This window comes from Pyxicephalus adspersus, chromosome 4 (assembly GCF_032062135.1).
Source record: "Pyxicephalus adspersus chromosome 4, UCB_Pads_2.0, whole genome shotgun sequence".
Classification (NCBI taxonomy): domain Eukaryota; kingdom Metazoa; phylum Chordata; class Amphibia; order Anura; family Pyxicephalidae; genus Pyxicephalus; species Pyxicephalus adspersus.
The window spans coordinates 74,499,404-74,527,102 of NC_092861.1; the positions used below are offsets into that span (position 1 = coordinate 74,499,404).

Consider the following 27,699-nt stretch of genomic DNA (forward strand, 5'->3'; position numbering starts at 1 on the left):
TTCTACTTCCACAAAGAAATAAAGGGACCTTCTCTGCTGCATGCTGGAAGGGGAAAGGCTTTCTTCTTTCTTAAAAAAACAAAAACCTTTTGTTTAATGTACCTAGGATGTATTTCTCTGGGCATTACAAATGATCCTTCTATATATAGTTTGCAATAAATATGTGCAGTGAGCAGGCCTATGGTAAGTGCTCTTTCTATATATGGGCTCTGTCTCTTGCGTAACAGTACTACACAATGGTTGCTTTTTATACTCCTTCTATCAGTGTAAGCCTGATTCAACTGACCCACCAAGAACAATGCACTCCATAGGTACCTGATATGTCAACGGTTAAGCAACAAGGCAGAACGAATAGAACACAAGTATGAAGGAGTAAGCATATGAAAATCACATAAAAACCTATTTTAGGCAAATCTGTGGCTATATGCAAAGCTATAAAAGGAACACATACTGTGTAATGCAGCCATCTCTAGGTGTCTGAAATATAGTTATACTTCTGGAGAGCACACCAAGAAATGCAAATACCAGATTCCCAGTGGCAAGATCTGCTTCTTGAAGTTGGATAAAGGCTACCCAACACTGTGATGTACCAACAATGAATATACTGGGCAGCATTTACAATATTTTTTAAAGCACATTCACTGTATTTCTGTCAAACATTAAAAGAACATTTGTAATTTTTTTTAAATAGATTGTTACACGTTCCATATTTGTAAATCGGTAAAAATTTGAGCATTTAGGCTGGCTGAGCTTTGAGGCAACAATAATGGTGACAGGTCTGGCTATCTTCTGTCTTAGACTAGGTACACACGTGCAATAGTTCTTGTCCCAAAATTGGCTCAGGGCTGATATCGGATGAGAATCTTGCGTATGCACAGTGCTCTTGGTTCTTCATCCGACTGAGGATCGATGGAAGATGGACCATGAAAGATTGTAACAGAAGTAAAAGGGGGGAGAGCACAGCAGGGTGCTGCTCTGTCATTCTTTCCTTCCCCTCTCCATAGAGCAGAACGGAGCTGTATGTACAGTACTCATTCATCCATCGTGCAGTCGTTTGTCGGTGAAAAGGATCGTGAAATATCCTTTCCAACAAAAATTATTGCACGTGTGTAGCCTTAAACCTGATCTCTGATTTTGCAGTTGAAATGGTAGTAAGATTGGAACAAGCACAATATCTATCTAAACATCGCTCCCTTGGCAGCTATCAATATTATCTACTCTTCAACACTTCCAGCATGTGAATGAGCCTTAAATGACTTCACATACAATGTGGGACCGCTACTTTTGACATCAGAAAGGCTGCTACGGGAGGAACGATAAAGGAAAGCAGCTTTATGAGGTCTTTCATACAATATGAAGGAATTGTAAGAGTAATAAAAATTGCAAGTATTTCTATATATGTTGTAGTACCCTGGACTAAATGATCAATTAACTCCTGCAGTGCGGAGGGGTGCCATTTTAAGTGTTCAGCGTTTAGCTATAAATAAGAATATAATAGGACAATATGTAAATAGAAATAAAGAAAGATGTTTGAGGCTCACAGCTTCATGTGAAAAGTTAATTATGTATTTTGACATATTTGATCAATACATAATTACAGTAAACAAATATAAGTATTTTACATAGGTCCTGTTAACACTTCACAGGACTTAGGTGTTTCATACTTTACAGGGTGCTTCTAAGCATACATAAATTCAAACTCCGACGCGTTTCGCCACTGTTAGGGTTCCTCAGGGATGTTAGTGAACGAAGTTTTTGTAACTCAACTTCTGTACTGACCTGTATTGTCCTTATATTGCTTTTATTTACAGCTGTTCCCACACCTTTACCCAAACTCTGCTGTTAAGGGTTTACAACATATTTTGTCAGCTTGCTTGAAAACAATAGACATTTAGGGGTCTATTTTCAAATCAGTGAATCTGACATTTAGCAGATTAGGAATCAATCACTACAATTTAAAACACATGCACTTGGAAGATTCTCCAGCAAAGAATGTGTTCCAAATGTCAGACTTTTTTTATATATATATAAACAGACCCCTTAATGCTAAACTAACTTTTTACATGAAGCAGTGAGCCTTAAACTTCTTTCTTTGTTTCTATGTATATATTGTCTGATAATGCATTTAGATGTGGCTCCATAATCCAATTCCTTTAAGTGAGGAGGAGAATAATTTTAAACTATATCCTAAGAGCATAATAAAAACATTTTAATATGAAACAAGTCTGGCTGTTTCTGCTTGCTATTTTGATAACTATGTTCCATACAGATATATGTAGATTGTAGTGACTACAAAAATATTAAGCATGATAAAATCCCTTCTGAAAAGCTGAAATAAAATAATTTAGCATTAAGGGATCTATTTATATATATAAAAAATAAGTCTGACTTTTGGAACATATTCTTTGGTGGAGAATCTTCCAAGTGCATGTGTTTTAAATTGTAGTGATTGATTCTTAATCTGCTAAATGTCAGATTCACTGCTTTAAAAAAATAGACCCCTAAATGTCTATTGTTTTCAAGCAAGCTGACAAAAGTTTGTTGTGAAGCTTTAATAGCAGAGGATGGGTAAAGGTGTGGGAACAGCTATAAAAAAAGCAATAATAAGGACAATACAGGACAGTACAAAAGTTGAATATAATCAAGAACTCATTTTCCTACAGTCTTTATTAGAGACAATTGCTAACATTTTATAGAAAACCAAACACCAAATCACAAAAAAATCCAGATTGAAATGATTGTTCCACCATTAATTAAAACAGAACTCCAAGGTGGCACCGCCAACTCCCTAAAGCCATGACCCCCTCCCCACCCTTCCCTCTACAAGAGTTAAAGAATAGTTAATATAAAGACAAAATTATTTTAGTTTTGGGCATATTTGAGAAAGGTGGTTAGAAGTTTGATTCCTGATCTGTCTGATACCGTATGGAAGGGATAAAACATCTGCCAGATGCTTGATTGGTGCAGTCTTTTTTCCCTTCCTAATCCAACCCCAACCCAGGAAATCTTCCAAAATACATCAATGTTTTTTTAACATTCTTTACTTAAACTGCTGACAGGAGGGTGGGAAACGATTCTAATTTCTTCTTTTAGGTGGTCATACTTTTTAGCTTTAGGCATTCTTCATTTATAAACCAGATTTGCTTTCTTTCCTGCATGCAGCTAGTAGGAAGTGTGTATATATCATTCAGCAAATGCAAACATTGCTCCTCCAAAAATGTATTAACTTGTTCTGCAGATAATACATTGCTTGCTTGCCTGAGGCGAAATGAATTGGTAAACTGAGATCATAGTAATCATTGATCACAGATAGATCATAAATTTTAGATGCTCAAATAATAGAGCCTTGGGTTAACACATGCTTCAACATGCACAGCAATAACTTGTAACATAACCCCTTTCACATACTGGTCTAAAACAAATCTGATCACTGTGTACCATTTTACAACAGAATCATATTCTGCTAGTGCAGTGCTATTTATGTTACCAATTAAATCTGCATATCTATGCAGTCATATGTGTTCTGTATCAGAGGGAGAAAAAAGGAAATGTCCTGATTATCAAATGTTTTGCCAACGTGCTAGCTAATATTGCAAGTAAATTATTTTCTGAGGCAGACATTGGAAAACGTACACATGTGGATTGCTATCACTCACAAATAAAGGACTTCAGTAAAACCCACACCTCTTATACTTCCTTAGAAAAGGTTTTCACAAGCACACACACTGCTATCTTTATTGGCATTTCCATTTTTATATTTATTATTCCAAAAATGTAGAAAAGAGTAGTAAAGCAATTGTTTTTCAAATAGAGGGGATAGAAAATAAAAAACACCTAATTACTTATCTGTTCTATTGGGAATAAACCTCCAAAATATTAACTACTATTAAACTTCTGATCAGTTTTTAATATGTGTGGTATACCTACCATCTAAGGTCTAGTATATGGGTCTGGAACCTTTCCAAACAATAAGTTGGTTTACTGCACCTGGGGGGGGATCGGAGGAAAGCAAAAAGTTGCCTAGTGTGTGTTGGTGGTTGGAAGAAAATGAAAGCCCAGTTAGACAAACAAAAGATTGCTTCTGGCCCCATGATATGTTTTAGGAAGCACTGGTCTACAATTTTATTGTAGCAAATATAAGATTTAACTGCTGCCCTTATATTTTTTTTCCTTTTACCTAATCTTTTTTTAAAATCCATGAATACGTGTAGTGTTAATAAATTTAAACAATAGGTAACATAATTCCCTGTCAGTTTGTTTATAACTTACATAGTAACTAATTATGCTTTAGGGAGAACAGAAACACCACCCTTCTGGTCTTTGAGGTTTCCTTCCCCTCCAACAAGCTATAATAAAGTATGGAAGACCCGTTATATTGTCCTTTTTGTCTCTGTTTATTATTATGCCTTACACTGGATAATCCACAATACAATTATTTACCTTGAACAATTGTTTGCAGGGAGACAAATATTCCAGGATTAAAGTGTATAAAGACAGCTTGGTACCCGAGAACATCACAACATGGCAGGGATTGTGGCACCCTAGTACACTGACTGTATGTTTAATATAGAGCACTCCAGTGGATGCCACGTGGCTTGGTATGTGCAATGAATGTGATGCTGCAGCTTTAGCATGCATGACCATAGACAAATTAACAGTCTAAAAACATCAATTTGTTCTGGCAACCCCCTCAAAGAGGAAATTAATTTGATGCCAAGGCACTGCAGGGCAATGAAATAACAAGTCAGACTGACAAAGTTGCTGCAAGGTCTGTAAGAAGTCACTGAGGGAAAGCTGCAATGTAAAATATAATCAGCATAAACAGACTCAACTACATAATTGCAAACATTGTGCTGAATTCAAACTACTGTATAATGAATACAATCAAATCTTCATCATCTTAAAGCCATATGATTTCCATAAGTACAAACCAGTCAGTGGCAGTAATAAAGCCCATGTCAGTGATCAAAATGATGTCTCTGTGTCAGTGGACATAATTTTGCACCTATACCAGTGCAGGGAATGGTGTCCCTTGGTCAGTAGGAGGAAAGGTGCTCCAGACCGTACCTCTGTTCCATAGTATTTACAGGTGCAGCAGTGACATTCTCTTCCTGCAGCTTTTTTCTCCAACTTCCTACACACAACAGAAAGTGGGCAAAGGCTGGTGCTGTTTAGTGACTTTGTCCAGAAATCAAAACTCCAGATTGACAATGAAAGGAGCTTGAGATGGAGTAGTGGAGGCTGTGGGCAGACAGGGAGACCTTCCTTGTGGTCCTTAGGAATGTGGAAGCCCCGAGCAAATACCCTGTTTGCCCACCCTAAACATTGCTCCAGGGTCTGTGCAGATTGGTGTAGCAAATTGTAAACAGAACATGATCGCCCCCATTTCTGTGCAAGGAAAAAAGGTGTCTTTATTTCACAACCATTTGTAGCTATTCCCCGGCAACAAAAGCAGGATTTCAAAGCACAAAGCAGGATCTTTATCACTGTGCTAAGAATAAGAATAAAACACAGTGCTAATGAGTGGATTACCTGAACATACCATACCCATACCATATTCTGGGGACAAAGAAACAATTTTCTATCCACGTTGCTCTCCCCAGCCCCTTTTAGCCGGGCACACCACTCTTTCAGTAACCACCCGGCTTTTCAGTAACCACCCGGCCGTTTTTTGGGTGGTTACTGAATAATTGCGTCAAAATCCAAGGGCGGCCACCCACCTAAAATTTCTTCCAACCCAGTTAAAAAAAAAAATTCTGGGTTGAACGCTGATTGACATACATAATGATGGAAACGTAGTCTAGTGAGTATTGATGATGAAATGTAGGTTCTGTCTGGATTTTATGTTAAAGGGGATGCAGATGTTTTTGGCAGTAAAGTAGCAAAAGCATGTGTGGACATTGGCATTTCCATTTTCTTCCTTTACATATGTTGTATGATTTTCTCCAAGACCATGCATAAACATTTCTGACAATGTTAGCATAATGTTTTTTAAGATTTTCCAGCAATTTTAGGATTAACTGACACATCTGATTGCAACACAATCCACAATTTTGTACATTTTTTCTTTCACTCGCCTAAAATTAGACATTCTTTTAGTATGACTAGACTCTGCATTATCATGTCTTCACATCATATCCCAGTGATTAGGTAGGCTAAGTGAGTTTGGTTTTCAGTTAGTCCTTATTTTAGTCTAGGTTTAAGTGTAGCTAGCATCATTTGACAAGTGAAAGGTTTGTTATGCTCAATTTGTAGGAGAGAGCTTACTTCTGGTACTCATGTTTCATTAAACACAAATCTAGGTGCTGCAGTTTATTTAAAAAAAAAAAGAAAAATATTTTCCATTTTTTTATTGCAGACAAAATATAATCTGCCTTCCTGGAACTACAACAAAGTTTTAAAAAGAATGGTAAACTTGTTTCCAAACAAACATTCCACAAAAGAACAACATATGGTTCTGTTTATTGCTAGCCTCCCTGCCAGGCATTGCTACGTAAGTTATGTTTCTCCTCCCCAAAGCACCTTGTTACTGAAGTTCACAGATCAGAAGCATTTAATGATGATCTATTTATGGCTGTGTGCCACTTGGTATACCTTTTAGAAATGTCAAGGAAATATCTTTCAGAATAAAACCCTAGTGGCATGCCCAATGGTTTAACCTGACCTGAACTCCCATTTTCAGTTAGTGCTACTGCAAAAGCTACACGTTTCTTTTTACCTATTAGAACCCCGACTACCACCATTCCTATGAGCTAATCTGTTTATCTTAAATGATGAAATTAGCAGCCAGTTAGAGTTTAGAACGACTTCATATAACACAAGGCCTTTTATGCACGTCCCTGCTATTCCTTGGCTTCCTTTTAAATAGCAATTTGAGTAGCCAACATCGGTTCCCTGGCCTGTGTGGTAAAACAGAGCCACTCAAGCACACAAAATTCAGAAGGCTTGCTTGCAATAAAGGCAGAAATTGGATACGTGGTAAGATTAATTACCTAGATAGGGTCTTATAATGCAAGTCAAATGGGAAAGTAATTAAAGGGCACCTTCCATGAAAATATTCATTACTGGTGTATCAGGTGACAGATAAATCAAAAGGCATTTAAAACGCTATAGGTTAACCTGTAGAGGGTATTTTCCTTTTCTAGACCTTGAGAAGCAAGTGGCGATATTGAATTTACTTCTTTAACAGGCTCGCAAGTGGTTTTCAAAGATGACAAAGGGACACATTGAAATGGTAGCTGCAAAAAAGAGATACCAAAACAATAGCTCTGTGTCAGACAACAAAAAAGTTCAGACAAAGGGGAATCAGTTGCCTGTCAGGTTCCTGATATGTATCCAATTCTGTTTTACCTGTGCAAAGGACTGCAGCAACAAAAAAAAAGGATGCAAGTGATAAATTAATATGTTTAGTGGTCCCCTGGGTGTGATACACATAGATGAACATTATGCTTTAGTAATCAAGTACGGATGTATATTAGAGAATATCAAATAACACAAGAAGGTGCTCACAATACAAGCACTAAATAAACTCTCTAGATCAGACATTATTACGGTGCTACTGATAGAGTTATTTACATAATGTAGTAATTATATGAGACAGAATTTTTTATGTGCCAATAATTATTGTCCCGGGGGAGCCCTAGTCATAATTAATAACAGATTGTTTTTTTGTATTTTGCTCTAATTTTTAAAGGCAAGCTAGGATGAAAGAAAGTTCAAAATGCATCCAGGGTATACAGTACAGTCATTATAAACACGCCATACTTTTCTACCATGAATCTGAATAATTCAGGTAACACGATTGAATATGGAGAATGCTATTTACAGAATTTATGAGGAATAGAAAAGGTTTTTCTGAGGTTTTAAAGAAACATAAGCAACAGAAACAACCATCATTTGATGTTTTTAACTTGTTTTTGCAAAATACAGTATGTTAGAACATGTTCCGTGTATCAACAATAATAATACAGAAAATAAACATGAAACATAAAAAAGTAAATAAATTAAATAAGTAAAGTAAATATTACAGCATTAACATTATAATTGTTTTGTAAAATTGTATTGGTATACAAGCGATTTGACCTTAGACATCTGCCAGGGTTACTGGGACTGAATGAACAAACACATGTGTAGGGGAAGGGGACATCTGAAGATAAGCAACCAAAAAGAGAAGAAGATGATGGCGACCAGTACAAACGTGGGACAGGTGAGTTTATTTTAAAAAATTAAAAGGACATTTTATTGGAGAAGAAACATTTCTCTGTCCCATCTGCAAATAGGAACTTGCCTAATTGTAGTAGGCATGAAAAAAGAAAACTAATATAGCCAGCCAGCACACCTAAGGAGTGCTCAGCTATAAAATATTACATTTTAGTTCAGCCAGTGGTCGATTCTTCTTCTTTACAGTTCCAGAATGTGGTAAGGTACTTCTATAACATCACACACGATGCAAGATCAGTGGTGTGTGGTATTCCTCAAAATATTATTTTGTATGTGATCAGCAGCAAAAAAAATAGGTGTTGGTTTATATTAAAATGTGCTTTGTTATCAAAAGTATACACAAGGATATTAATCAGCCAATAGAGGGATTTTTTTAATAAAATTTGTACATAACTACACTTGGCAATAAATGCATTTGTGCACTGATGCTTCATAGCCTTGAATAAAGCTGTATAGAATGATGTTGCAAATAATGCCATTCAAGTCTTTAGGGAGGTTTCGTACATTTATGGGCACTGTGAATGTTGACAACATAAGAGAGACCTCCACAGCCACAGAGAGGCAAGCATGTACTGGGTGGGGAGGTTTTAGAATGGATTAGCTTAGGGAGATAGCAAGGTGAAGCTATAGGATAGAAGAAAGGATGTTTTTAGAATAGATAAGCTCAGAGAGACAGGAAAGTAAAGCTACGTACACACTTCCAATTATTATCGTTGGAAAATGAACGACGAACGATCCTGCACGATATCTACGAACGATCGTATAGCACCGATCCTGCACATAGAGATAACGACACGATCGTTCGTAGATATTGTACACACAATAGATACGATCGTTTAAGCGATCGAGGAACTATGTGCACGACAGGAAGTGAACGAACGTTCGTTCATTACGCATGCTCAGCCCATGGACGATCAACGAACGACCGTACACACGAACGATGTTCAACGATCGTCGTCCACTCCGGTCCGGTCGTTCGTTTCCAACGAGTTTCCTCGTTCGTCGGCGTCGTTGGTTACTTTTTTATGAACGATTTTTTGCCCAATCGATCGTTCGTCGTTCGATTGGAACGATAAAAATTGGAAGTGTGTACGCAGCTTAAGGCTGGGGATTTTCTATACAAATTTCATAGTTCTATGTTAAGCCTAAACACCAGAATCTGGGGGAAAAGGCACTTGCAGAATGTAGGAAAACAATATATAAGGCTGTTTATGAAAGAGCACAAATGTCGCTTCTTAAATTTTATTTTTGAAGGGTAATGATCTATAAATTTGATCAACCTTAATAAAAAAACTTATAATCAAGTATTATTCTTTTAAAAGCTGACCTCTGTTTTATGTCACATGATCCTGCTCAGACTTGTTACCTAAATGTGTTTCAGTTGCGTGTATTGGTATCCCTGCTCTATAAGCATACATTATAAAAAGGGTATACTAATGTATATTCTACAACTCTGTTATGCATCATTTGTGCTAAAAGCAGAAAAAAAAAACTTGTGCTTTTACATAGTGACAAAAATAAAAGATGTCAGTTCCCTAGGTACTCCGTCAACACAATACAGCTGCACACATTGCACATGGTTATATATAAATGGCTACTAGAGGTATTCAGCAGGTTTTCTCACAAGTTTTAGATGTAATTAGTCACAAAGAAAAAACAACAACTGTCACATGATTAAAGGCAGAACACACAACATATATAGTCCCGGATCTTGACAAAAGTAAATAATTACACATGAAGACTCTCCATTGTCAGGCCTGATGCTTTTTCAACAAGGGAATGTATCCTTGTTATCTCTTGCATGTTCCAGCTGGTTAACTTATCCAAACTAGTTGAACTAAGTAACATATTTTCTAGTTGTTAGTTTAGCGTAAAAAAACAGTTATTACCACAGTTATGGGACACTAAAAAAAATCTCTCTCCTGCACCAGAACCAAACTAAACACTATAAAAATACTACAATGGGCAGAAATAGGTATTTTCACGTGATTGCTAAAAATTATGATATCATTACACAAAACTGTAAGGAATTTAAAGAAACAATCTCAGCAGAGAACAAAGTTAAACTAATGGCATTGGATTATTACACAAGTTAATATTTGTCACACAATTAATGTCTGGTTATAGTTGGTTTCACACAGGATTGGATTCAGAAGTCCCAGGGACTATGTTGTTGGAACATCAGCCTATCCATGCTCTATTAATGTATTCAACAGGCAGACAGTCCACAAATTCGATTAAAAATGGGTGTAAACTATGGGATGCTCCACATTTCTATATTTAAACACATGGACACATTTCAAATTTTTTTTCTTTATGAGTTTATTTAGGAGTTAGCTAAACTTCATCTAAAATCTACCATTTCATGAGCAAAAGTCGTGACACTTTCCATGAGATAAACTTCAAAATATCCCACATAACATATGCTTGTTTTCTCCTTATATACATCACAAATAAGCCTGAAAGACAAACCAAATGTAAAACATGGTGTTAGGAGTGCATGGGGTGGGGAGTAATTTGTCGCCCGTGTCCCTGTTATTCTCATATCTGGTCACCATATAAACAATGATAATAGTCCTTTACTTCTAATTCCTTACCATCCACCAACAGTAGTTTTATACATATTTAACTGCAAAAACTTTTTTGTTGGATAATAAAGGGAATAATTAAAACCCTTGTCAGCATTTTATTTACCATATGTGTCCCATTGGAGAGAATCCCCTTTGTTTTCTGCCCTGTAGACACACCAGAAAGTAAAATTAAATCCTTCCAAAATGAGAGATATGCCCCTTTAGACATCAGTCATGCAAGTGTTGCAGGTACAAATATAGACGAAATCTCCCTAATGGCCACACAGAGAGTAAAATAAACCCTTCACTACTCTTTCCAAAACTAAAAAAGTGTTTGACTTGAGTAAAATGTAATCTATTATACAAAAAAAAAGGCTGCTGATAAAAATGCCCTTACATTGGGAAAATGATCTAGCATCTGAATCATAGTGAATCATAGCAATCGACTTGCGGTCAAACATTACCAATGCAAACTGGATTACAATCTATTTCAGATTACTAGCTTGAATGGTTTTCTATGTAAAAGTAATTTTTGAACTGTGTACTGAACCTTTTTGCCCTAATGTTGTAGTTTTGTTATACCAGGATACCTATATATTTACAATTTATTAGCTCTTCTACATTTTCCAGGGAAAACATTCAGATTATCTGTAGCCTGCACAGTACATTATAGACACAATCATGACAACCAACTAGGCCTAACAATAATTCAGGAGCCATCTGATCCACATATCTTGTTTCAATGTCTTTATCATTTCTATACTGCACTCATATAACTAATGGAGAAAAGGAAAAAACTTACTGGAAGAAGCCAGTGCCTGTATAAATATATTTAATATCTGCCAAGCCCAAATTTGAAACACTGAATGTACATAAAGAGGGTGCTTCCCAATTTTCATTCCAGGTCTGCCGTCACTGTTTCACGGCTCAATGTAGTATTTAACTTGGTCTATGCCTGCGATGACAACTTTGAATGCACAGGGAAAGAAACGGTACAAGGAGGAGCTTACAACTATACATTTGCTCTTTTTCCTTGGATTTACAAAATAGCTCATATATTTTACTAGGAATGTGCCCTGTTTTTGTCCTTGTGTTACTGACCAGCATAGAACTAACAGGCTTGGACATATATCTTTGTCAAAAGCACTGCAACAAGACATTTATTATCCATTGCAGCTCATCCCTTATTAAATTGACTATCTGGTGGCAATTACCCCCCAAGTGTGACCCATTGTCAAATGAAACAGTTAGCACTTGGCTAATTAACTGATTTTATCTTCTAATTGGTGCTGTTTAGTGGTATACCATAACATGCCACCATAGGATCAAAGACTATAAGAAAAAAGAAATAATAATAATAATTTTTTGAGTGAAAATAGATGTTGTTTTTCAACTTGTAATTCAAGTATTCAAAAAGTTAGATCTTGATTATGTTCTCCCATTTAGCCCTATTACTTGGATCAGTTGTTTAAAGCTGTTAATAATGATCCATCTGGATCAATGTCGCTCCTCGTAGATATAATTTGCTGCATTGTTAGATTAGTACAGATGTTTTTATAGATGGCCATGCTCCATTTCACTGGCTGGTGTTCCATAGCGCCTTTCTGGAACTAGGCACAAATGAAAGAAATATAATTATGGAGACTTTCTTTTTATGTAATTATGGAGACTTTTTATGAGATGCTCAGCTGCAATCAGCAACCAATTAATATTTTTAGCACTATCTCTTTATTCAAATAAAGAACATTTTAATTATAACTACAAATGCAATCTTCTTTTCAAAATGTCAGCACTATCCAGGTCACACATTAAAAAAAAACTGGCGGATTTCTTTTTGTCATGTTGAGTTTATCAAACCATGAAATGTGTGTTTACAATGGCTATGTATAAAACGGGTATGTAGTTCAGCTAGAAATACATTGTATTTATATTGCAAAATTTCACATGGAAGAGCATATAATTCACATGAATACCTATAAATATGTTTATGTGAGAGATTTCTTGTGTACATCTTGACTTCTTTTTTTGTCATATATTACACTGTTTAAGTCCAACTAAAGTCATATATATATATATATATATATATATATATACACATTATTATTATATTATTTATATATATTATATAACTAATAAAAATATTTAGTCAGAATGACATTTTATGATTACAAAATTAAATTTATAAATTATTAAATCAGACTGAGACTGTAATAACAACCCCATCTTTATTTGCTTATATCCATTTTCGTTTTTTTAGCAATTCCATGGTGTGTTGAATATGAACATACAGTCCAATAGACAGAGTTTGGCCACATTGCCAAGAGCACTCTGAAATTTAACAGCCCAGGTCTGCCAAAATCATTCTCAGTACTACAAGCATGAGAGAGAGCATTTGTGATAAGGGAATTAAACATTATTCTATTAGCTATACCAGTATAGACCAAAGAAATGAAAGACCAGAAGAATATTTTCACTAAGAGAAAAGGGTATTTTAATGCATTCCATGGCCAAAATCAGTTTTCAAATAATAATATATAGTGGTACAGGACTATAAAGAAAAAAAAAAGAGACTACAACTAGACCTAAACTATCCAAAACCTAATTCTGCATTTTAGTGGACAAGTGGAATATAAACTTTCTATTAGAATCAATGTAGATTGTGATACACATACATGAGTGAAGCAGGATGCAGTGAAGTTTATCATTATTATTATTACTACTAAGAATAATAAACTGTATTTATAAAGCACCACCATCATTTTTAACACTATGATATTTTGTAATAGTAAGATTTTGAGGAAGTGGCTGATCATACAAGCAAAGGATTTTTGACATTCCTGGCACACATACTTCTTCTGGTTTGGTGACTCGTGTTGTACTGAAGGCAGTAGGTTAGCTTACAAGAAAGTGTAAGTGACATTGTTAATTGTTTTGTGTGGTTGCAAGTCAGCTTGGGGTTACCTGTACCTTTATTGTCATAGTTTTCAAAACACAGAACAATGCAAAATATTTTGTCAATTGGGTTAGCATGCAGTCAGGCAACTAGCATTTTAGAAGAGATCAGCACATACTTCTATCACTACATGGTTTTTTAGGCACTGATTAATAGTTAGCAGTCATATTAACCATAATTATACAGACCATAAGATGTGGGGACTTTTTTTAATTCCCTAATCTTGTTGACAGAATTCAATAAGTGCATATTCAGAACAGAAAAATTCCTTTAGCAAATCATGCTTAACATTAATTAACTGTGTAATACCAGGGTTTCTATTTCACTGAAGAAAGAGTCTTACAAAAATCTTCTGATATACGTATTTAATCCAATGATTAAGGCACAGGTATTGTATAACTACTGTACTACTACCTACACAATAATCAGTTTCTGGCAGTTAAGCCTTATTAGTTCCCAATTAAGGTGTTTTAGCTTTGTGATTTGCGAGGATGATTCCCTTTGCAATTGATTAGTCTGCTTCCCAGGGTGTCAGGAATGACAGATAGCCTCCACCTCCTACACTTCCTGTCAGTCCCTGCAAACAATTGTAGCTGAATTATACCTTATCCCTGGAGCAAAGATTTTTTTTTCAGTCTCTGACACAAATTTGAGAACTGTGTGAACCAATCTCCACTTCCATGGATTCTAAAGGTTACTGCATATTACACAGAAACATGCAAATTTTACATTTCATGTACGTCTCATCCAACATTCTGTCCAGAACTGGATTTAAATAACTTGCTGAACAACAAAAATCTGTCCCATCATTTATTAAAATATGACAGTGTAGTGCTGTCGAGACAGTGTTGGGGATAGAAAAAAATGGATATACATTTGCAGAATTAGAACTTGGATGTACAAAGGATTTAAATAATTGCAAACATGATACCGAAAATGGCTAAAATGGATTTGTTTACAAAAAACTAATTTTAAGACAATTGTCAACAAAGTTTACCTATGATCATGTAAATTTGTGTTAGGAACACTTTAAAAAAAAATCCAAAATCTATGTGGATAATCACCTATATCACCCATTAGGGAGGATCACAGAATAGACCAAAGCCCTAAAGGAATCTCTTTTCAATTTTTTATTTAGGCTACCACTACTGAAAAAGCGGCTATGGAAAATTGACATTTTTTGCCAATTGCCAATTTTTATTCTAGTCTTTGCCTGACTTCTCCAGAAAATTACTTAACATGGTTGTGATCAAAGTGCAATCAATAAAGCTAAAGCAAACAGTGTTGTAAGTTTAAAGCATTGGAATAGTGAGGAAAAAGGTAGCATGTTCCAACATACATCTCTGACTTTCTGGCCAAAATTCTTTGGGTCACCACTTGTAAACTTTCTTGTACCTAAAGTCGTATCCAGTATAGAAGTATAACCAACCCTACAGCCTAAAAGCCCAACTCAAGACATAAAAATACTATTTATTTTATGAATATACAGTGCTCAACCCAGAAATTTTTTTAAGTCGGGTGGAAGAAATTGTAGGTGGGTGGCAGACCCTGTATTGTGACCAAACTCTTTAGTAACCACCCAAAAACAGCCGGGTGGGTGCTGAAAAGTGCCTGGTGGTGCACCCAGCTAAAAGGGCCTGGGGAGAACCCTGAATATAGTAAAGAAGGATTAGGATCCATGCTGTCTCTGTCCCTATTTGGGATTTTGTCTCTCTCAACCTAAAGGTTGTTATACAGAACAGCAGGAGAGGGGGAATGCCCTACTTTCTGTCTACTTAATGGGTTTTAACCAGAAAAGGAGGAGTAGGGACATATCCCATTTCCAGTCTAGTTAATGAGTCTTAGACAGAACAGAAGGAAAGGCAAAACATCCCACTTCATATTTGATGGGGTGAAGACAGGAAAGAAGGTATAGGGAAATATCCCACTTCCATTCTATTTAGGGAAATCTCAGGAAGAGAGAAGAAATATCCACTTACTTATATTATGAGAGGTCTAGGATAGAACAACAAAAAAGCAGAAAAAAACCCTCAATGGGTACATAAGCAGAAATAAAAGCATTTTTCAAGCAAGTTAGCAACTTCAATCAATGTATGAATGCTATGTCTATGTCCCCAAGAGAGAGATTCCTTTCTCATTCCCAGTGCAGAAGATGAGTGCCAAAGTGAAGAACAAGAAAAGACAAATCCTCTAAATAGGGAAACAGACAGCATTTACTTTCTAACAGAAAAACTCCTGAGAGAAGAACTGACACTTACTCTATTCAAAGCTAAAAAAAAAAAGTATGAAAAATTAGAGTTAGGTTTTAAAAGACGAGCAGTATTTTTAGATTGAGAACAGCAATGGCAGCCTCTGCATTTCTTTCATCAAATTTGTCACAATGAAGCAAGTTCAAAGTTTTGCAGAGCAGACTGAAACATATTAAGAAACATTTTAACTTCTTTAAATCATGATAAAATAGCCAAGTACCAAGTGGTAAAAAATCAGTGTCTCATGTAAATCTGACATTTGCACATGGCTAAGGCTTTACAATACCTAAATAGGAAGAATATTTAAGTAGAAATAAACATGAATACATACCAGCTTGACCAGTGGTGATACTGACTGCAGCAAAAAGCCGCTGGGATCGGCTCAGGTCTGATACTCCATTCACGGCTTCAACTTCAAATGTGTAGTTAGCATGAGCAACAAGGTCCACAACAGTTATGTAAGTATCTACTAATCCACTCTGCTGTGGCACATATCCAACAGTATTCCCACAGGGTACACATTCCCCCTGCTCCCAGCTGCAGCGTTTACATATAACGCGATATGTGACATCACTTCTTCCTCCACTGTCTGCAGGAGGACTCCATTCCAGGGTCACTGTTGTCTGGTTGATGTTATAAATTAGATTTTGTGGTGCCGATGGTGGTCCTTTAAAAAAAAATAAATAAATAGGACAAAAAATATGTTAAATAAAAGTATAAAGAGAGAGGTGCAGTAGAGAAAAAACATAACACTGGTATTAGGAAAATGGTATTCCTTGCCATAAACCACAGAAAAAGTCATCAATCCGTGGACTTCATAGAAAGAAATGTTTACAATTGTTTAGTAACCAAACTATTTTTACAGCTAAACTGCATCTCAGCTCTTCACCTTTGATGTGGTCTCGAAATTCCACTGTGCAAACTAAACTTCTGGTTTAAATTAAACTAATCCTCATGCAATGGAGAACCACAAATAACTATACAACAAAACCCTTTATTTAAAACTGAGATCGAGGAAATGTTGCTATGTTCCATTTTCATCTTAAAGTGCAACTAGCAGCAAAATGCCTCATAAATGCTCACCACAATCACATTAACAAACTTCTTCTATGTCCTAGAAACCTGTGAGGTTTACAGTAGTGTGACAAATAAAACCATCGAGGACATTGGTTTTCCCATAAGCCTGCAAAACCTTCTGGCATCTAGGAGATGGAAGATCCTACAAGGATTTGAGAAGTCTATAATGAGGGCAATTCCCTTAAAGGTCTAATCTAACCTCAGTGTTACTGTATCAGGAGGACAATGGAGCATTTAGCTTAATTTTTAGCTTTATTTAACACTAAGGAACTTTTTCATTATCTCAATTTTAGATCAAAGATTTTGTTAAAGGGTTGGATGATTAGTCATTGTAAACCAGTAGCAAATGCAAGAAATTATTAAACAACTTGCTCACTAATTTAGTTAAGGAATTTTATTTTCTTGTCCTTAAATGTTATTGCCTTTCTCTTTTTGCAGTAATGCTCTGCCTAAACCACGGTATAAAAAAAAAGTTCCGCTTTAACAGCCCAGAGGGGCAAATAGGAGAAAGAGGTACTTATGCTGTAAAGTTAATATAAATACTGAAACAAAGAAAACTGGAGTAAAAAAGTTGTTATAGCTTATAACTGATTGTGTTTCCTGTTTTCTTAGTTTCACGTGTGACAATCATGTGGAATAAACACACTATGCAAACCATATTCAGAATCCGGCAGAGCTAGTTTAGGGACTTGCATTTTAGAAACACATCCTTCCACACATTTCTCTTAAGGTTTAACACATTAAGGTAAACATATATAAGGTTTTTTTATGCACAAGCATCAAGTACGCATATCCTCACACCCAATACACCCAATACAACCATCCATTTTCATGTCAACTGCCAGGATTGGTACTGCCTCTGTTCAGTTGTTATATACAGAGCACAAGCCTGAGCTGCAGGAGGACACATGTCAGCCAGTACAAGCTGAATATATTTGCATCCCTAAGTGTGCCCTGAAGCTGACATAAGGTAAAGCAATTCTGCTGCACCAGCTGTCAGATGAAAAAGGAAGAAGGATGTACCAGTGTCAAAGTTCATGGGTTTGATGCCCACATACATTACAATACCTGACTGGTTATTCCTAAACCAAACCTTACCTGGACGGAATGTGGAAACTGCTATTGTTAGCTTCTCAACCGGCAAAGTCCAGTAGCCTGTCATGATGATCCTCTAGCTCTAATACTTTTGGGTTGGTGTGGTAAAAGAAAGACGAGTGGTCTGCTTTGATTACTGGACCCTACTTTTTAGTGCAATGCCCATTTTAATAGGAATCATTTTTTTCAGATTCTAAATTAACACAAGCATATGTAAGTCTCATCTCAGTTCAGGCATATTTATCACCTTCAGGGAAATCTCATCACAAGCGTTATTAATTTTTTTTCTAGTATGTAAAAATTGCCACAAGCAAGCTAATGCATTTAAGAGAAGCTTATAGTAGAGTGTATGAGCAGAAGCCCGAACCTTTTTTTTCCCACTGGAATGTGACAACTTTCATTAGTAAATATTCTGAATACATGAAGACTCAGCTAACTGGATGCCAAGTTATGATGACTTACTGGCTGATTAAGCAATATCATTTAAATGATGAACTCACTTGTACAGGCGATATAAGATGGATCAGAATAGGCGCGGTAATAACCATCTTCACAGTCACAACGGGATGAGCCTTCCCTGTCAGAGAAACTGTGTGCTGGGCACCGTGAGCACTGCAAGTCTTGAGATGACGATTTATAGAATCCACGACCACATGCTAAGAAGAAAGAAAGAGACAAGATAAGGAGACGTCTACTAAAAAGAAATTCTCTGCTGGATTAAGGCTTTTGCAGTATACTTAAATACATATATTTTTAGATTTATAGGGTAACCAATCCACATTTTGTACTTATACAAATTCAGCGTTTAGTTTTACTTATGCATAATTATAATTCTGAACATTTGAATTCAGTAGTGTTTTTAAACTAAACATCTTAACTACATGATGAGAGTTTTGTTTTGCTGCCCCTATTGAACTGACTTTGCTCTACACTAATTCTCTTTCAAATGCAGTAATGTCTAAGTTAATATTTTTAATGTTTTCACAGAAAGCAAAAAAAATATTTAGACAAAATGTTTTTAGAAGTTGTAATCTTAAGGTGCGTACACACTTCCAATTTTTATCGTTCAAAACGAACGACGAACGATCGATTGGGCAAAAAATCGTTCGTAAAAAGTAACCAACGACGCCGACGAACGAGGAAAGTCGTTGGAAACGAACGACCGGACCGGGGGATCGGATTGGACGACGATCGTTAAACATCGTTCGTGTGTACGATCGTTCATTGATCGTCCATGGTCTGAGCATGCGTAATGAACGAACGTTCGTTCACTTTCCTGTCGTGCACATAGTTCCTCTATCGCTCAAACGATCGTATCTATTGTGTGTACAATATCTACGAACGATCGTGTCGTTATCTCTATGTGCAGGATCGGTGCTATACGATCGTTCGTAGATATCGTGCAGGATCGTTCGTCGTTCGTTTTCCAACGATAATAATTGGAAGTGTGTACGTAGCTTTAGTCTAATACTGTCTAGACCAATGTTCCTCCAGAGGTTGCTAAGGGTTCCTTGAGCAATGAGAATTTGTGTCTCGGGTCAGATCAACTGAAATATTACTTTTTTGGCTATCTGTAAGGGTGACCAGCAATGTATGAGGCATTGTTCGCCTCTGACCATCACACCAATGTACTGTGAGCTGTGGATATTTGAATTATAGTAGGGTTGTCTGAAGACCTGAAAGTTGTTCCAAGGGGTTCCCTAATGGTATAAAGGTAAAGAAAGGCTGGTCTAGACCTTAATTTAACACCCCGCTTCCCACAACACAACAGAAACCACACTAATGGTCACTGCAACCAGTTCACTGACATGCCAGTTAAAAAAGCACCAATGTATGTGAATCTAGAATCCAAGTTGGACTTTAAAATGTCATTCACAGCAAAGTCATTATCAAAAGCACACAAAGGGACTCTTGAGGCAAAGATACAAGCATTATTAGGTACTCAGGAGAAAAGTCTTTAGAGGTGGGAGAAAGCCACAAATCTAGTGTCTAGGAGCCTCCTGGTGACCCACATTCTCCCTGAAATCTAATCTAACTTGGCGGTTTGTAGGTCTAAAGTTATTGTGCACTGAAAAACAATATTTATTGGAACTGCTGCAATCCTTGCTCGTTTCCTCTTTCTTCTACAGCCCCCATCTAAAATAGAAATAATGATCATGCACCTATTTGGCTAGCAGTGTAAGTGTGCTGTATGAGAAATTTAGTGTGATAAAGCACTGGCAGGAATGGTTACAAAAAATGACTGTTAGATTCAGGAAAATAGAGTGGTTTGCAATGGACAATGCTGTAGCTTTGTAATCAGTCAGAATTTGCAGTTCTATGATCTTTAACAAATCTCCTGTTCTTTTATGTCCATCTTTCTTCCTCTGTAATTTAACAAAATCATGTTATCCTATTGTGTTTTTTACATAATGTGAAAGGTCCAATTTGCAATTTTGTGGGCTTTATTTTTATTTATTTATTTTTACTTCTTTCCTGTTAATCCTTCCAGCACCCAAATCCATAACTTTACCATAATGTTATAACAAAAAGGAAACATCTTCAATTGTTTCAATTCAACAGAAGATCATCATCGTGGCAGTCAGCCAAAAAAAGAGAACAAAAGCAAAGACAGAATGGATTTATCCTCTTTTCATTTTTATTCCTTTAAGAAAGGAAATCCATTGTCAATGTTGTGGTTAGAAAAGCTGCTGGTTAATCATGCAAAAACTATTTGGTGAAGCTAAAGCAAGAAGGGCCTAGCTATTTAACTTTCATTATAACTTGGATTAACATGTTAAGTAGAACATAATACCATGTGGTCCCCTGAGGTCTGCATATATGCATGTTTCTTTACCAAATACTAAAAACAGCAAAAACACTGCAGTGACAATAGTCTCCAAAAAAGGAAGTATTTCGCCTCATATGCCTTTCAGAGACAAACACACTACTTGAAATATTTGTTGATTATAGGCATTTCACTTTGAAATCTTCATTGTCACCAAAAAGAGTATGAAGCTCACATCAAAGAAAACCTTACTGTGGAGAACCACTAGTAGCTGCAAACAAAAAGATTGCTGTTTTTTGTTTAACTGAGCATATAAAAGGACCTATCTGAAGGCTCCAGGCAATTTATTTTAATTGTGCAAGGTGTAGCAAATATATCTGGAGGTGATCCGAGTGCTGTATGAAAATTAGCTGCTGTCATAGACACTCAAACAAAACTTTGAAACCAATATTTACATTTACTAAAGTAGTAACAAAACCAGTAAACTGAAGTTAAACAAACTTTCGTGCCATCAAACAATGCTTCCTTATCTTACAATAAAACTTAAAAAAAGAGAGGGGGGAATAAACACTTCAATTAAGATCTTGCAAATAAATATTCACAGCTCAACTTTATGTGTGGCCAAAAATGCATTCAATATACTGACTGGCATGCAAGCTCGAAGGAGAAACCTTCTCTAAAGTCACACTACAGAATAATCACCTTTTTTTGAAATTTTGCAAGGACAACAACGGCTTTCTGGGACCATGGGAGATGCTTCTAAGTGTATCCATTTACGTTAAGCAACAGTGATAGTATGGGGCAACTCAATGCTATAACCGGCAATAGAACTTAGCACTAATATAACAGTGTGTCTGTTTATCAGCTGTCAACTTCACTGAAAACATTCATTAGTTTGTCTGCTATTTGAATGGATAAATTCACACACATAGTTTTATTGTTTAACATGTGGATTTACTGATATTTATATAATTTTTACTGTTCCATTTGTATGAAGAATTTGTGATGTTGTAAATAATCAAATGCTTTATGACTTTTATTCAATCGTGTGGATGGTTTGTTTATTTGCGAGATCTCAATTGGAGTTTTTATTGGCACTTTAAGAGGTGACCCTGTGCAACCTCCTTTTTCTTTTTTTGTGTTATTTACTTTATTCTCACATAGGATATTGACAGTCCAGGAGGAAAGATTTAGGATACGTTCCACAGTTTGGATATTTTTGCTTATTTTAAAGTGACCATTAAAGCCTATCATGTGGAGTTCCCAATTTCTCTTCATGAAAAGTGGTGATGTCAGCACACCCCATTATTCCGACCAGGCTGTCATCTATCATCTAGGCGAGCTTGTTAAAAGTAGGCTCCTACACGGCAAGCTTGTACCTATCTAAATAGGAATCAATGCAAGTACAAAAAAATCAGATGTTGTAGCAGGGGGTGGGTAGCAAAAAACGGGATAATGCCAGCAATGACCCAAAACAGCCATGTACAAGAGCATCTTATTTACCCCTTAAAATTATACTTTTTTGTTTTGAATCATTTTCCCTATAAACATAACTCAAATGATACATTTCAAACAAAAGCCATCAAAAAGAAAAGATCTGGTAATATTACAATGACTAGTTTTATTTTTCTCTACATAAAAACCTATCCAAAATGAGCTGAGCTTGTTTCTACATTACAGAATGCTACAAATGTCAAAGCAATAAAGTCACTATGTTGAAATGTCATTTATTTTTCAAAATGAACAAGTAAAAAAAATGCCACATGCTTGCAGTAGTTTAGATGTCAAATGTAAATTCAGACACTTGCTTAGGTAAGGTTCTTTCAAAGAAACACCTGGGAGGCCAACAGCCAAGCAATGAAAATGAAGCGGAAGCTTTGCATAATGCATTCTTGTTGTATTTAAGCTTTCTTTGGCATTCTCAGGTTATCGGACTAATGCCATGCTAAGTATTCACATTAAGATATATCCATGTAAGCTGCACAGACTCACCTCACTAACTGAATATCATAACGTCAGCCGTCCTCATGCATTTGCAAGAGAAGCCATGTATATTTATTAGAGCTTTCATTTCATCACTCGGAAAAAGGAAAAACATGCCAAATCTAAAGATGCTTCGCAAGATAAAAAATAAGGAAACCCGATGCCTTGCATTTAGTTTAAATAATCAAATGTCACCGCTTGCTGATTAAACACCACATATTTTGTATATTAGAAATCAGACATTACTAAGAATTTTAAATGACACATTAAAAATGTATGTATTAAAAAAACACCAAAATAATTGACTTCTAACAAACTGAAAAACTATACATTTGTTAAATTAATCATTTAGAAAGATCAAAACTTTATGGACCTGTCATCTACTTAAACTTTTATTTTCAAAGAAATAAGAAAGCTATTACTGTTACTAGCCAGAAAAGCCTCCTCGGTGTACCGATCTGATTTAGCTTCACCGCTACAGAGACTGGCCTCCCTATTTTCCAGGCTTGCTCATTTCCCACTTTACTGTCCAATGACGACACCTCACAAGCTATGAATGGCATTCTTTCTGGACAGGGGAAGGCAAGAAAGTTTGGTTTCTAGTAACAGTTTTTTGTTTAGATACTGTTAAATAATAACATTAAACCACATAGATGCACACCTAGAAGAGGTTTTTATCAAATAATTGCTGCTAAAAGGCCTGACTTTTACTTAAAATGTAAAATGGTTGATACATCTAAGCTGCCTATAGGCTCAAAGTTAAAAGTTAGTTATTATGACATTATCTAGGTGACCTATTCTTTTTCTTTTAATGGCTGATGCATAATCATAAATGCTGATCTTCCCAGTAGGTGAACATTACTAAAACCAGCCATATAAATCTAACCTTGGTAACTGACAGTTTCAAATTCCAAATACAAACCTTGTTTACTAAATAGAGTATATAAAGTTATCAATCAGATTTAAAATTTGGAGTAAACCACGAAAAACTGGTTGCTAATGGCTACTAAACTTAGCACATCTTAAATAATGGGTACATCATTAACAGGTGAATAATAGGAGAAAGGGTAAGGGTTATATACAAAGGAGTAAAAGATATCACCCAAATGGGGCTTTACAGGCTTCTTTGGTCATACGTATGAGATAACATTGGATATAACAGTTATATGACCAGGGAGGCCTATGTAGTCCCATGTGGGTGATAGCTTTTAGTACTTTTTTTTAAAATGTGCTTTTTTAACTAAACAATTTATGCTATCCTGTTTCACCGTCCCGGCAATGTACATGAAAATAGGAAAACCCATTGTTTTCATTTGGGCTGTTCACACTAAAATGTGTGCTGATAGAAAGCCTAATATGCTTCATTTTACACCAAGGTCCATCAAAATTAAGGAAAAATGTACAACTGTAAGATGATTTAATGTGTGTCCTAGATCTTTCAGACACACACACAATATACTTCTGTAGATCTTATAGACACACACACAAATCAACCTTAACATCTTGTAAATTTAAATCCTCAAAGGAAATATTCCCAGATTCTGTGTGATAAAAATAGAAAAAACAGGAGGGGGTAAAGTGTCAGAATCTCAAGGAGTTAGGATGGAAATTGACACAAATTTGTTCCAGCCATTCATAAACGTGAATTAGAATACTGAGAATGTTGATGCCGACTTTGTGGTTTCATGTTGTATAGAAATGAGATAGAACATTTTCCTCATTGCAGATCATTATGTGTATATATAGTACAGCAATTAGATGTAATTCTCTGCTTTTACAAATTCACTCCTGCCCACAGCATTATTTGACTATGCAGCTAATTACACATACATGGTTTACATAGACACTCCTTCACCTATAGTAGGCATTTACAGACATGCAACAATCTTACCAAGAATCAACACACTGACAACCAGGACACCCAACTTTTGTTTGGGTACTAGGATCTGTAGAAAGATACAGGACTAGAAAGTTACGGATGAAAGAGAATGTTAACTAAACAATGCAAACCTTCGGAAAGCTGCATTTCTTTATTCACCAATCATGTTAAGGCAAAATCATTTTTTTTATCTTACCCAGAACAATGGGCTTGATTTAATAAAGCCCCCCAAGACTGGGGAGAATACAATTTTAACAGTGAAACTGAGCGATCCAACAAACCTGAAATGAATCTGGTCCAGGATTTAAAACTTTTGCTAGGAAATAGTAAATGACTTTGAAGAAATCCATTCCAGGTTTGCTGGATCACCCAGCTTCACTGATGAAAGTGTATCTTCTACAGCCTTGGAGAGCTTTAGTAAATCAGGCCTAACGTGTGAGCCAGACCTTTAAGATCTCCATGAAACAATGAAACTTACTAAATAAAATAAAGCAACTCTGTTGTGTATGACAAGCCCTCGGAACTGCAGAGAAGCCAAAGACAATCAAAACAAGAGCAAAGTTTTTACAAAAAGTGCAAAAGCAAATGAAGTATACCTAATAAAATACCTTTAAAATGGAATAATTTAGCATGAAGATGAGTTATAATCAAAGTAACCATTATGGTAGCATGCATATTATTTCTGTGCACTGTGGTGCATTGACCGGCCTATTTACTATTTACAATTTTCTGGTAAAGGCTTATACAGTGATGAGAGCCAATGCAGGGTTCTAGCAAACCCATACCCAAAAAAATACTGTTTGCAACATTAACATTGTGCTTTCTATAATTAGAATGAAAACATATTCATGGGTAACTAATCAGTAAGGCTAGAGTGGCTTAAACAGTATAAGGATAGCTTGGATAACAAGCTTTTAATGTCCTTCATTTATAGCTAGCCACACAACCAGAATTATTGATTAAAAAAATTAATAATGGAAATCATACTTCTCCTTTCAGATCTGCATTTTAACAACTTTGGTATTGATTAAGAGTTTCCTGGTTGAAACTAATTTAAACTGCATAATCTAAACCCTTTCAATTAGTTAATAGGAACAAAGCCATCGTTATGCATTTACAAATAAGAAACCCTGTACATGAATTAATATTAAAGCAGAAAGAAACTCAATGGTGGAGGTAGGACTTTGCCATGATTGACAACGATGCACAGCATACTCACAAGTTACAGCATACACTCACCTTCTTCTATGCAATATTTAGCAATGACAGGTCAAAAATCTGTCACTGCTGCATTCATCCTACTGTCATCTTTTCTGACTACTTTTCTGGGTCCCACTTGGCCACTGGGTGACCACTGATGATGTAAATCATGCGTGAATGCAGTAGTTCCATTATCCTTGCCGTCTAGGTCTTTTCTCAGTACTGCCATGGCACATGCACCGTGAGGTATCGATAGAGAACAAAATGCTATGGAAAATAATTTTTGCCAAAAGAGACCTTGTATGTATCTTCTGACAAAAATCAGAATCTTTTGGTGACTTGATGTTGAAGGGTGAGGATGCAGTGTAACATGTAGCAGCTCCCATAATACTACCCTGATGTAATGTTTATTTCTAAAGAATATATTCTTAATCAGCATATACTATAACTCTATATATTATCCAAAAGAGATCTCTGTAATGGTCATATATACTGTAAGTAAAGAAAATTCTGATTGCCTGGTAAGGATCCCTGTACTGTTTAAATAAAAAGCGTCCATGTATGAGTTACAGTGTGATACAACAAGCACAACACTGAAAATTCTAAACAGAGAATAAGGTTTGGCTTTTTTTTTATTGGTTAACAGCTGAAGAGGGAAAGGAAAAGTGAAGCGATCTGTTGATATAGCAAGACATATAATTAGACATGATGTTTTACTGCAGTCTGGGAAGGTGAAGGAAGCAAACAGAGGTCTTTTATTAGGACAGTTGCAGGCACAATACCCGTACATATGGTGAAGTTGACGTAACGGAATTCTAGAATTCACAACATGAGCTTTCAAATATTTCTATCATGTTTCTGTCTGCTCTGCTATATTTCAGCACAGAATACACAGCTAGCAGGAGCTGTGCTCCCACAGTCAGTGTTGCTGACCTCATCTTTGGATGGACAGGTCCAGAATCCTTATTTTAATCATATTGACAGCTCACACTGGGAGTAATTACAACAATCAAACTCAATTCCAGACCTCCTGTTTCACATACAATGCAATTTCTCAGACTGAAAATGAACTGCAGACAATATATCACAATTCAGAAAATGCAGATCAAGATTTATGACTGCTCCCAGGATACAAAATTACAAATATACAGATGATGACTACTGCAAGGAACAAGGCAGAGAATTTTACATCTTATAGATACATGGAAAATATTTCTTATATTCTATCTGTAATAAAATGTAAAAAAAAATGTAATTTTCAGTAAACATACAGTATATCCAAATCTGGCGTTACTAGACAAAATGAAAAGAAAGGAAGGAGTACAAAAAACACAAAAAAACAAATACTTTAAAATAATAAAAAGTTCCATAGTACTTAATAAAATGGTATAGTGTATGTATTAATACTTTTAATATTATAAACTTTAAGCTAGACTAATTTAATTTTTTTTTTAACTTTATTTTTGTTGGGGTGTTTTTATTTTTATTTTTGAAAATTAAAATAAGTAAAGAGTGCATACACTCAGCATTGCATCCATTTAAGTGTTCTCAGGTGTAGAACTAGCTCTGACTTGAAAAACGAGGAGAAAAGGCACCCCTCCCCCTTCCCTTGGGGAAGTACTCACTACCCGGATTTGCTGAGAATCTGAATGAACTTCATGTGGCCTAACCAATCAACATAGCCAAAAATCAGGAACCAGGAAAAG

General features: G+C 35.9%; 1 protein-coding gene across 8 annotated transcripts in view; it reads right to left on the minus strand.

Annotated features, from left to right (window-relative positions):
- The window catches only part of EPHA7 (EPH receptor A7), a 112,664-nt gene that overhangs the window by 49,611 nt on the left and 35,354 nt on the right, over positions 1-27,699 (minus strand). For all 8 annotated transcript variants that reach the window (XM_072408659.1, XM_072408658.1, XM_072408654.1 and 5 more), the window contains exons 4-5: positions 18,665-18,820; positions 16,324-16,659 (exon numbers count right to left, since the gene is read on the minus strand). In XM_072408659.1, coding sequence (XP_072264760.1) covers positions 16,324-16,659; positions 18,665-18,820 — 492 coding nt within the window. The remainder of the gene's footprint in view (positions 1-16,323; positions 16,660-18,664; positions 18,821-27,699) is intronic.